General features: G+C 45.4%; 1 protein-coding gene across 5 annotated transcripts in view; it reads right to left on the minus strand.

Moving 5' to 3' along the window:
* HIPK2 (homeodomain interacting protein kinase 2) overlaps nt 1–12,539 on the minus strand; it is a 132,575-nt gene that overhangs the window by 39,704 nt on the left and 80,332 nt on the right. For 3 of the 5 annotated variants that reach the window (XM_084536237.1, XM_084536235.1, XM_084536238.1), the window contains exons 3-6: nt 4,778–4,901; nt 2,490–2,609; nt 1,616–1,702; nt 381–565 (exon numbers count right to left, since the gene is read on the minus strand). In XM_084536237.1, coding sequence (XP_084392363.1) covers nt 381–565; nt 1,616–1,702; nt 2,490–2,609; nt 4,778–4,901 — 516 coding nt within the window. Of the gene's footprint in view, nt 1–380; nt 566–1,603; nt 1,703–2,489; nt 2,610–4,777; nt 4,902–12,539 lie in introns of all 5 variants that reach the window. The other 2 variants (XM_084536236.1, XM_084536234.1) reach the window with 1 other exon arrangement.

Genomic DNA, 12,539 nt, shown 5'->3' on the forward strand with positions numbered 1-12,539 from the left:
AAGGTTCTGGGAGGAAGGGTCGGCTCCCACTGCAGATAAGGTTGATTACTGCACTAACAATCAGGGCTATATTACTTGGAGATATACTGATACATTCAGCACTAATTGCATAATTTCTTCTGCATTTTAATGCAAACATATGTAATTATTGAATATTTACATAATGAATGTAGTACACTCTGCTGTGTTTTAAAAGCCAAGCACCTACAACACAATTCTTACAACCTTAGATTTGGCAATCGTCTTTTTTTCTTGACCAGAAAAAGATTAAAACTCAGGGTTTAATTTTTTAAAAAATATCCCTCAGATACATTTGGTCTCAGTAACAACCAATTCTTTACCCCTCAGTTCAAAACCCAAGGGAAATGAAAGCCACATACTGTGTGCTGTGAGGGAAATCAAGCAAGTGTGTCATGGTGACAAAAGGATGGTTCAGAGTTTCAATCGGTGTTATTCTCTTATCGGCATCTATCGTCAACATCTTCTTTAACAGATCTATAAACTCCCGTCGGTCTGCCTTTTCCACCAACATATCACTTCCTTCCAAATCTGTTGTCATATTCACCTAAAAGAGAAAGGACAAGGATGAGCACCAAGGGGAAAAAACAGATGGCCAGGTCCTCAGCAAACTGTGTTTACTTCTCATTGGAGCACAAGCCCCGTGCGCCTCTCCATATCTGCAGAAGGAGTTGCTGAAGTCGCATGGCAGACTCCGGGGTGGCTAGTCACGCTGTCATCTGGCTTGTGCATGTCAGATCTCCAGACAGACTGTTAAGTGTTCAGCTGGCTTGGGTCAATGGCTAATGAAACACTTAGTCACCCTCCACTGAAGATGAACAGCTTCCATGTGGTAGCAGGCAAGCTCTGGCCATCAGTATATTTGTCATACAAAGGACTGTGCTATCAGATATTTTACTATGTGTACTGTGAGCAAAATATATACACGTATAAAATAAATAAAAATTGGCAGTAAGTTTATGGGAAATATTCCATTCAGGTATCATTAAAAAAAAAAATATGTTAATGTAGTCTCTCCTGATTTCATTCCTCAATTTCTGTATGTTTGCTTGTGAATGCTGCAGTGTCTAGCCTTTGATAGCACCAACTCCAGACATACAGTCACAGGAGTGGTTATGCTGGAATTAACTTTCACAACCACATGGAACTGACGCAGTGAATTAGTACTCCTCATTCCCCAAAACAGTCACACTTCACAGAGCTCTGTTACAGTCAGGGTATTTCCAACGTCACTGTTTTACAAATGGAAACATTAAAGAACAGAGGAGTGAAGTGATTTGCCAGCAGTCACATGGAGGGGCTGCGGAGAGACTAGAGAAAACACAGGACTTTGACACTCAAACATGTGACTTAGCCATTTTCCAAGGCTGCTTTACTACAGCACATTGAAAACACGTGCCCCTGTGCATGTGTCCCCTTACAAATTAGTACATAATGAGATGATTTGGTAGGCATAATCTTCTTCTTCTTTTTTTTTTTTTTTTTTTTTTCTCAAAGAAAAGAATGCGATACATGCAGAAAACATGTAGTTCCTCTTTCCCGGTGTTGTCCAAAAGCATGCAAAATGGTCTTGCTTGTTACTCACCAATGCTCTTACCTGTGCCATATCATCCAAACAGTTGAAAATATACTTCCTTGCTTCCTTCGACTTAATCCCCGTCTCTGCCTCATGATCATCTGGTGTCTGCTCAAAACACGAGAAAGGCGTTGACCAGAACTGCCCAGCAATCAGCTACGAATTACGTGCTACTTCCAGCTCATGCCTCACCCTGCCCTCATTAGAGACCACTACGTGCCTCTTGCCTGAGCACATAACATCTACACTTTCTCCACTGTGATTACATGACACATTTTGTGTCATTTGGAGATTTCTCTTCTCTTTTTCACTTCAGAGGATCCTCCTCCAAAGGAGGACCATCTCCCAGATAAGGCTGGTGTCCCAAAGGTTTTCTACACCCTGCCCCACTGTGAAGCTCAGCATCTCATCCTTACAGCCAGAAGCCCACTGCTTCTCTCCTTAGGGAGTGAATACAGCAAACATGCTGGTACAAGAGATTCAAGGCCCACTTGCATTACAAGTAGATATAGATAGTAGATAGACTGTCAGAAATAAAATGCTTTCTGCTTTTTTCTTCCTTCTTTTTTTTTTTCCTTTTTTTTCCTCAGTGCAGTAGATATTAGAGCGAAGTCTGCCCGGGGCATGTTTCATTTAAATTACACATTAATTCACTGAGTACTTCGAGGGATATTTCCAGGTGAACTCTGGACTTAAATTTCCCACAAATCTGTGCCAAGCAGGTGAGTTAAGGGCTGCAGACTTCTGTGATGGCAGTTTTACCTCGGGCCATACCCACCCCAGTGTCTGTGGTGTATCACAAAATGCGTACACCTAGGCTCTGAGGTAACCCGGTTGTCTCCTCACTTCCAACCAACAAGTGCAAGGTAAAAGAAACAAGGGAACGTCTTCCTACCTTCAGCCTCCACAAAGGATACGGTGAGTCTGTATCCCTGTTGAAAAACCTTGTAGTCTTTGTCCCTGCACTTAACAAATACTCTGCTGGTAAGCCCTGTGTCTGTGAGATATAGCGAATCTGTAAGAGAAGGATGAGAGGTCACTGTTCATCCTGTGAAGATCTCTGGAGGTCTTCCTTGAAGGAGGGCAGGAGGCATTTAAAACAATGGAACAAAGAAAGAAAGAGAAAACGTAGTGCACAGTTAGACTTCACCAAAAAATAAAAAAAAATAAAACAACCCACACTGAAAGGAATGACAGGAAAGAGAATTCCCGTACGGCATTCCTCCATTTATCATTTGCATCTATGGAAACTTACCCTTGTGTTATGCTGCCACAAAATCTGCGGATGAAGTAAAGTCCCTAGGTTTTAGAGGTCAGAGGGGAAGACCAACACAGAGATTTCAGTGGTGAGTTTCACTGATTTGCACCTTTTTATGTCACACTCTCCTCTCTGGGAGGTAATTTCAATAATTTGATATTTGCGCTCTAACTTTTGCTGTTTATATCCCCAGCTGAGCACACAGCCTTTCCTAGCAGCAGTTTGAAGTTCAAACCAGAAAACTATGAAGTGACTATCTTTGAACTTAGATGAAATATACACTCAAACACATTGACACCCTCATGGTGTGTAAAGTACTTCATCTCTATCGCCTACATGACTTCATTTGCTATTTGGGTTACTTCCATGATTATGACCTCGCTGGCATTCAGACAGCTATAAGATGCTACACATGTGTTTCCAGAATCCAAGACTTAAATTTATTTATTCAAAGGAGAGAGGGTATGTGATTACATAATTAAAGACTGATATAACACACGCCTGGGGTGGCACATGAAACCTGAACTTTGGCATTTCCTGACTTCTGAATATTTCGCACTGCAAATTTACTGCAGACTCTGCAAAATGCGTAAAATGTTCATCTACTCTAGAAATCCTACGGAAAAAATTAAAATGTTTTTGAGAGAAGAGACAGAGAAGAGTAAAAAAACAAACAAACACATAATAGAGGCATAAAAAGCAGCTGTGGTTCCAACGTCTTCCAAACACTCACGACCCTGGCCCATTGAGCCTGACTTGCTTGGCTCTGCAGCTCCTTACGTCCATGGGAGCTCAAACACCTGAGAAGCAGCAGAAGCCTTCCTGCAGCCCAGCACAAGAGCTGCAAGGCAGCACACGCTGCAGTGAGGGGCCAGGCTTAGCTCCTGCCCCTTCCCAGCTCCCCAGGAGCCTTCACGGCACTTCAGCAGAGGAAACTTTGCGCTGCGCAGTTAAGCTGGGCAGGTACATATGGTGATTTCTTTTTCAGCTGTGTGTTTTACGACTTTTTGGCAGGGGGTGGGGGGAGGAGAAAGAAATCTGCTCTTCATGCTTGGTATGTGATTTTCAAACGCTTCGAAGTTTTTCAGCTACATTTGATTTCCTTTGGAATCACTAATGGCCCATCTCTTCACTGCGGGATATTTCCCCTGCCAAATACCACATTTAAAACTCAGGCTAAAAAATACTGTTTGTGAAAGATGAGTCAAAGAAACATTTTCATATGCGAAATAGTTATTTACTTATTACCCTCTTTTTTTTCCCTCTTTTTTTTAAATTTTTTTTCTAAAAGTAAAAAGACCCTTTTCAGGCCGTATTTGCAGAAAGCTAAGATCATCTGGAAGAAGACTATCAGAATGGAAATTGTTCTGCAGCCCTGACTCTAGAAGCCGCTGTGCTATCTGTTTTAGGAGTACAAAGGAAGCATAAAAGCCTATAGGGAGAGAACCACGACAGCTTATATTAACTAGAAACCTACACCACTGTGAACGTTCTCTTTCTTGTCATTGCTTTTAATATACACCCTCATAAAAGGGATTATGAAATGCAGTGGAGTTCATGCAGTTTCTTCTAACAAATAAACCTTTATTTAATACTTGCTGTTACAGTAGAGAAAGGGTGCCTGCTCTGTTCAATGATTAGAGACATGTACAGAGCTCTCTAGCCAACGGGAACGTTTACTCTTGATTGAGAATTCACTTAGGCAGTCAGTTCTTAATAGTCAGCATGCTGAATAGCACACTGGCTACCTACAGTACTCTGGGTGGATAATGGAAAAGTTGACTCAGGAGGGTAAGAATTGCATGCAAATATCTCCTGTTAGCAAAACGGGAAAAGTTGGCATCTGTTCACTGTGAAAAAAGGGGAAAAAAAAGGCCACAAACATTTTAGCTCTTATCAATAGCCAGGGCGACATCAATACCAACCTGATCGTACTCTGAAGCTCCTGGGTACAAAGGCCAGCCCAAGAACAGCTCTGCAATGACACATCCCAATGACCACATATCGATTGCTTCACAAAATGGTAAACCAAGGATGATTTCAGGGGCTCTGCAAAGGAATAGGTTAGAAAACGTTAGCCACCAGAACAGATCCACTGACACTCGAGATGCTGCTTGCTGTCAACAAGTGTTCCTGCTCCTACTGCAGGGCTCCTCTGCCTGCTGGCAAAGTACCTGCCGACCAAGTATTAGATGGTGAATATTTATCTTTGGCTAAATCTTCTGGCACCATTTAGTCAAGAGAGAGCCCTGCCGAGGCCTTACATTTCACAGCAGTTTACAAAGGGGAGAGCTGCCCTTATTTTCCTTCAGCGGGAGGGAAGACGAGGCACACGTTCCAGGCCGCTCAGCTGAGATCCCCCCTGGAGGCGCCCAGGCCCAGCTCGCTGAGGAACCACGCTGACTCTGCTACAAAACATCCTCCATTCACCACGCTCGGAGGGCTCCACAAACAGCCAGACATTAAATAATCATTACAGGACTGGTATAAAAGGATTACTGACTTTTTAAACAAATGGATGCAAGCATAAAACAGAGAAATAACCTAATTAGATCTATTAGATCTAAGTCTGTTCCTCGGGAGGAAGTAGCCAAGAAGCCTTTGCTTTCCAATCTGTCCCAGACACCTGATTAAATTTCCTCTTCTCTTTCAGCTGAAACGGGCAAAAAGCGGCGGCAGTCCCGCCACGTAGTTACTGCCTGCTTCAGAAGATGGCCACCGAAACACCTCTGCTCAGCAGGTCTCGACATTAGCCAGCCCAGCTGAGGAAACAGAGGAGGTAAAAGCTTCAGCTCCCTCTCTCCATGAGGATGAGGCCGCAGCAGGCAGCACAGCCGTCATGTTGTACCACTGCAGTCTCTTAGCTCAGACTTCCCCAAGTCGCGTTTCTTTCTTTCCCCACCTCAGCCCAGATTTCCACACGCAGTTCAGTGCTATAATTCCTTTTTTTTACACAGGGACCGCCTAAGGCTTCTCTCCTGCTCTTCTTGCAGATCTTGCAACGCTGTCTTTTAAAGCCTCACCTCCCGCAGTCAGGTGATGCACAACAGAAAGGAAAACTTAACTTTCCCATCCTCCTCTAACTATTGAAAAAAAAAAAAAAAGAAGAAGACAGATAAGAGAAAGAAGCACACATTGCTTTAAAACTTTCATCATTTTAAAAATAGCCTTAGGATTTCTTGGGCCCTGATGCATATTTGGGGAATGTCTGAGGTTGACTACTGAGCAAATCAAGTGCCACCATCCATGGTTCCCAGTTTCCCATCTGTCATCAGGATAAGATCTGACACCAGTGAGATCATACTAAGGATTACCGATTGCAGTGGAAAATATTATGTTTTAATCGTGCTATTACACAGTCATGTGAAGACAAGTCTTTAGCTAAGAAACCAAGCAAAACGGTATTTTTTTTTTCCAAAGAAACAAGCAAAGGCCATGTAACAAGAATCCATGCCTTATCTTCAGTACACAAACTTCTCCATTTTGGGGCTGACCTGTAATGATAAAAGCCCCAAACTATTTGTTCTCAAACTAGCGACATGGAATGTAAGAATTAAGGGAATTTCTAGGATTTTAAGGCTAGTCTGCTTTGTGCCATTCCCAAAACAAACACAGAAAAACAACAACCACATGACAGCAACTTAAGAAGCAGCTACCTTTAGCCCTTCTAATTTCAGCTTTGATTGCTGTTTTCATATCCCACTGCTCTTTAGCCCATCATGACAAACTTTATTCTAACACCAATCTCTGCTTAGGAACAAGGGGTTAATTTTCCTCCTTTCCTTCCTATTCCGTCATCCCTGCACACTAGTCGACACCTAGACAAAATGCGGAGAGAAAAAGACAGCTATGGTGACCTGAATCTCATTACTATGTAAATCCTGCATTCAAAGCCATCTGCCTCTCCCTGTCTGCCTTCCACATTGTGAACGAAATGTCCCTGGTCACTAATGAGAGCTCAGCCTCGCGTTGCCTGAACTTCAGATCCCTCCCACTAACTCAAGTGGAGGGAGCGGAGGGGTGGACTAGCGGTGGGATATTCCCAACGTGATATTGTCTAGAAACCTCCCTGTTCATAAAAAAAAACACTCGCACTGCTGTCATATGCAGCACACACTTCCTCCCCTCTCTCCCCACACTTATGCTGCCAACACCTCCAGACCCCTGCGAGAAAGGATGACCTAGAATTTGAGATTCCAAAATTCCTCATTTTTTATTGCGAGTCTTCAGCTGTCCAGTCGTTTTTCCATAAAGCTCCAGCTTCTGCAATTAGATGAGAATTTCTTTTTCACATAACAAAGTTTTGCATCTCCACTGTTGGGAAGTAAAACACAAGGCCAGCGCCCATGCCATTTCATCCATACCATTCAGACACATAAAAGGCAACTTAAGAGAATGCCATTCATTATATTAAACCAGACCTATCATTGTGGAGAGGGGAGGCGGTGATGTATTTTTACTTTATTTTCCCTGTTTGAAAGCTGGTATTTGTAGTACTCTATCAAGCCTAAACATTACTTTCAATCAAAGCCCAAACAGAAGAATGCCGACGACAAATTTGGAACAGTGGTGAGAACCCCTGTGTGAGCAGGGCCAGACCTAAATGCCGCGGGGCTGTGCGTACACCGATGCCAGCGTTTGTGTCACGGCTTTCTCACAGCCCTGCCTTCATTTCCTCACTGCAGCTCTTCCACAGAGAGGGAGCAGCCCGAAGACAAAAGACCTTGTTAAGTTAATTAACCAGTCATTAGGACATCAAGAGAAGGACAGGTATCGTGCACCAAGCGGGCTTCCTGACTTTCCGCTAGCGGACACTTCCCATTTGTCATGCGTAAGGGAGAGCTGGAGTCACCCCAAAGGGAGCAACGTCTGTCTGTCCATCTGCCCGGCAGTGGCCGCTGGCACTCCCTGCTGACAGCCAATGCCAACCCTGTGGTGGAGATGCTACAGGTCCTGCACAGGAACAGCTCGTCGCCTGATAAAATCTCCTCCGAACCTCTGGCAGGTGGAGATTGGTTTGCACACAGACATCCTTCTGCATATGCACCTTTATCAGACACACAGAACTCCTCCCTTTCTTAGCAAAAGCACATGCCAGCTTTTTCAGGCAAGGTGAGATCTTGGCTTCAATCACACATCGTGGCACGGAGTTCCAGAGACAACTTTTTGCTTTAATTAACATCTCAAGTCTGTTGTTTAAAGCCTGATTTTCCTTTATCAGCTTTAAATTTGTCACCTCTCGCTTCATGCTCACATGAATTGGCCTAAAGGTGAAAACCTAAGATCTTGAATCATCTTTCCTTTTAGCACAAGGTATTTTTATCTCTCTGCTTTGTTCTCCCTTGCTTGTCTTCTTTCTGAATGAAGCAGCTTCTGGCTTCTTAGCTTTCCATCCCGTGGATGTTTCAGTCCCCTTCCCCTGACTCTACAGCTCCTCTTCCTGACATGACTGCCTGGAGACAGGCTGAGCAGATCTATAAACAGTTTTAAACGCAAGGATATTCCCCAGACTTATTTTGTGCTATTTGCAGAATGCTTTGGCATTCCAGTCTTCCCTGAACCTAGTATTTTGTTTGCTTTTTGGAGTGACGCTAGGCATTTCAGCAGATGTTTTATCTGGGAGATCCTCTGAGATGCACAGCCCTTTCTCCAAGGGAGCTACAGTTAATTTAAGATGTAGAATTATGTAGAAATTGTTCAGTTTTCCTCTTCAGATGCTTACTGCCTTTCAATGCTGCGCTGGTCTGGAATAAAGTTGTTTGTAACCCAGATCAAATCCCTTAAATGTTCCTGCAGCATAACTTAAACAGTTCTGTGGTATCTGCACACTCAGGCACTTCACTGCTGGCCCACCATTTTTTACAGATAATTAATATATTAAGTAACTCTGTCCTAAAATGCGTGTGCAGGCCGTTCCACAACTGACCCTTTTATTCCTAAAAGCACTCAGATTTAGCTCAGCTGCCCTAAGAATGTTGTAATTTTCTTTTCCAAGGCGAAAGAAAACATTTTCATGTCTTAGGCAGTTGTTATGTGGGATTTCTCCATTCTGCAGCTGGTAACACTATATAACAGGGTAAAATACTCTATTAAAGTGCGCACATCACAGTATTGTAATTACAAACCCAAATTCACGTGGCGGCAGGTTCTCCCAGAACAGCAATGTGTGGTTTACTCTGTCTTCAACAAATCTCTTCATGGCTGCCCAGTGAAGTGTTTTCCATCCCAATAATACCGCTTGTTTTAAACACAAGCTCACCAAACCTTTCAATTTTGGCGGTGACCTCGTTTCAGACCATGCAAAGGCAGCTCGCTGCCAGATACCTTGGTACGTGCCGGCTGTGCATCTGCAGTGCCCTCAGCACAGTAATTCCAGCCTCCAGCACAAGGCACGCAGAGGGAAACCAGGAAACTTCACCTTCCTGTCCTTCCTTTGCCATGAGCTGCCTTTGATGTCTCTCAACGAAATGCACTGTTCAGCACACAGGCCCAACCACCTGGTCTACAGCTCATGCACATCTCACAGTGCTTCCTGATGCTCAGACCTCCCGTGTTTCTGTTTGTGCCCATTGCCTCTTGTCCTGTCACTGGGCACCACGTAAAAGGGCTGGGCTCTGTGCACTTTGTGCCCTCTCTTCAGCTGGGTTCCTCCCACACACCTCCAAGGGAGAAGCAGCCAGCCCATCCCCAATTCCCACATCTCCCGTCCCTTTCCCAGACAACATCACTGCCCTGGCCAGCAAAGGACGACCTGCTCCTTGGCTCAGCGCTAGGTCCACCAAGTGCCCCAGCACCTGAAGGCATCTGTGTCCTGTAGAGAACTGCTGGCAATTAGTGTGGGACCACACATCTCCTCTCTGTCCACACCCAGGGCATGAGGGTCCCCACAGGTCCCCAGAGAGAGAAGCACCATCTCATCATTTGCTTGCACCTCACATATGACCCTGTCCTACTTGCAGGCCTTCCACTGGCAGAGTATTTACTTTAGCAACCCAGCTTTGTGGCAGGGTAATTTCATTGTCTGGTGTTTCTGTCAGCAAAATTAATTACCAGTCTAGCTTACCGGCTTTTTCACCCACACATCACAGGACATTAAAAACAAATGCCAAAAAAATTCTTTTCCACAGACTTGGGCTCAGAGAGCTGGGCTCTTTCTGAATTTTAAAACTCTCCCCCTTGGGAATAGTTCCCCACCTCTGGGAGGGCCCCGTAGCTAAGCATCACTGTCTCAGCATAGCCCTTCATGGGCAAGTATAGAGATCAGACAAAACAAAACAAAACAAAACAAAAAAACTCAAAACTTGATGCTGGCTGGCACCTTCAGCACAGAGTGTGCCTGCTCCTTGCCTTTAGGTGATGGTTGTTGAAGGAGGCTGTAGGCAGCTGTTGGTGGCAGAAACTGCTCACACTGCCCTCGCCCATCCCTCCAGATTAGTTTGCAACACATCAGAAAATATCTGTATCTGCTCAGAGGACTGGAAGCTGTATCCACTCAGCCTTCGGTGCTGGTTTATGTTACAGGACATAAATATAAACTGGAGGCTGGTAGCAAGTGAGGTACTGCAGGGGTTTATCCTGGGACCCTTCTTGTTTAACATCTTTATCGCTGGCCTGGGGCAGGAGGCACAGTGCACCCTCAGCCGGCCTGCAGATGACACCAAACTGGGGGGACCTTGCCACAAGGGCACGCTGCCACCCAGAGGGATCCGGGCAGGCAGGAGACATGAGCCAATGGGGACTTTGTGACACTCAGCCAGGACAAACGCTGAGTCCCACACCTGGGATGGGTGAACCTGGGTGATGATAGCTGGGGAGAGCTCAACTGGAAAGGCCACGAACACCTTGGGGATGAACGCAGGCCCTGGCAGTAGCGGGGCCAAAGGCCTCCCAGGCTGTGTGGCGAGCCGCAGGGCCAGCAGATGGCAGGTGCTGGTTACCCACCTCCAGCCATGCTTGTGAGGCCATATCTGGATATCACTTGCTCCAGCAAGACAAGCTCAGGCTCTGATCTCAGAGCTGGCCATACCTGGAGCAGCAGGGTGAACTGAATGACCCCCCAAGGCCCCTTTCCACCTCAACTACTTCATGCAGTACGGTAGGTACACACTGGTCAATAGCAAGGTCACCCCGATCCTCCTACATATCCAGGCAAAACACTGCATAGCTGGGAGCATTTCGGGGAGTTCAGGTGTAGGTCCCAGGGCATTTTTATCGAGTGCACACACAGTTCTTTCTGTCTTCTCAAAACAGAGCAAGTTACACCAGAATTACTTCTGGACTTGAGCGGCATAATTATCAAACAAGCTTCAGGAACCTATCATTACACTAAGGCTATTTAGTAGCACATAAATCACAGAAGCAGACCAAACCACCCATCTCTTGACGCTGCTCAGGTTCCACCAGTGCTGGCTGTTAAGGGTGAAAATACTCCAGAGGATTGTGCCAGAGACTCCTAGGGCTAGCCCAGACCCCAGGAAGCCACCCGCTGCCCCCCTGCCCCGATATAGTGCCATCTATGCCTATGTCCCTCCTGGCAAGCACTCAGCCGGCTTGTCTTCCAGACCTCCCATGGTGGAGAGACCATAAACCTCACTGTGCCCCAAAGGACCTCGCCCCTTGTAATTTTAAGGAATAATACAGCTGTGCATAGCTGACTTGATGTCATGCTTAATTACAACTTGTTGTCAATCTGACGTCTATGTAATATATATGGAAAAAGAAAACCTGATACATCTAACTTGACTATGCTTATACCCAGTTTTCTGCCAGGCTGTACTTCTTCCCCCTCTTCCTCCTCCCTTTGCCTGAACACAGATTTGGTACCTAAAAACTTGTCTGTTCTTCTCCCCTTTTGCTTACTTCTGTCACCTTTTCTGCTCTCTGCGTGCACTTCTCGTGGATAGAGAGAGATGGATATCATGCACAGAATTTAGGAGAGCTAAAACTTGTGGAGGGATGCACACCACGTGCCACAAACACAGCCCTGTGCTGCTGCAGGGGTGAGCTGGGTGAGTACAGGTCGTGTGCATCCATCTTCAAAACTGGGTTTTCATGCAGATACCTACACACCAGGCACCCAAGTGGGGTCTTGACGCCTGCCACGACTGTCAGCACGAGGCTGTTGTGAAAAGGAATTTGCATGGGTTAATCCTGGAAGAGAAGCCTTTAACGCAGGGTTTAAGTGGGGAAGGAGGGGTGGCTGCTGGGTGGACCCACTCTGCTCTCATGCATACATTGCACATATACATTCCGTTTAGGTTAGGGCCGGGGAGAAAACCTCCAGCTCCCTTCAGCGGGAGCAAATGACTGAAGCCCTGAGCTGGAGAAAGCAGCGCAGCTGTTTGTGGAAACAAGACAAAAGATTTAGAAACAGTTGCTTTTTTCTCCTCTCCCATGTCAGGCTGTTTACAGAAACCAAGGGATGAAATTTTGCAGACAAAAACACTGAGAGCAGCCTGTCAGTCTTGGAGGGAGGGAGAGGCAGAGGGAGGGGAGCGTAGGCTTCTTTCAGGATTATGGATCATTGCTAAATTGCTCTATCAATTATTAAACCCATCACTCAAAGCGCAGTAACCAAAATATAGCAGATAAAGCCTTTCTCATCCACTCTCCACCAGCTGCTCTCCTCCTCCTAAAGGCAGAGGGGAATGAAAATTCCCGTACTTTCTGTTTTATAAACATCATTTT

The sequence above is a fragment of the Aythya ferina genome (assembly GCF_964211825.1).
Source record: "Aythya ferina genome assembly, chromosome: 1".
NCBI lineage: Eukaryota > Metazoa > Chordata > Aves > Anseriformes > Anatidae > Aythya > Aythya ferina.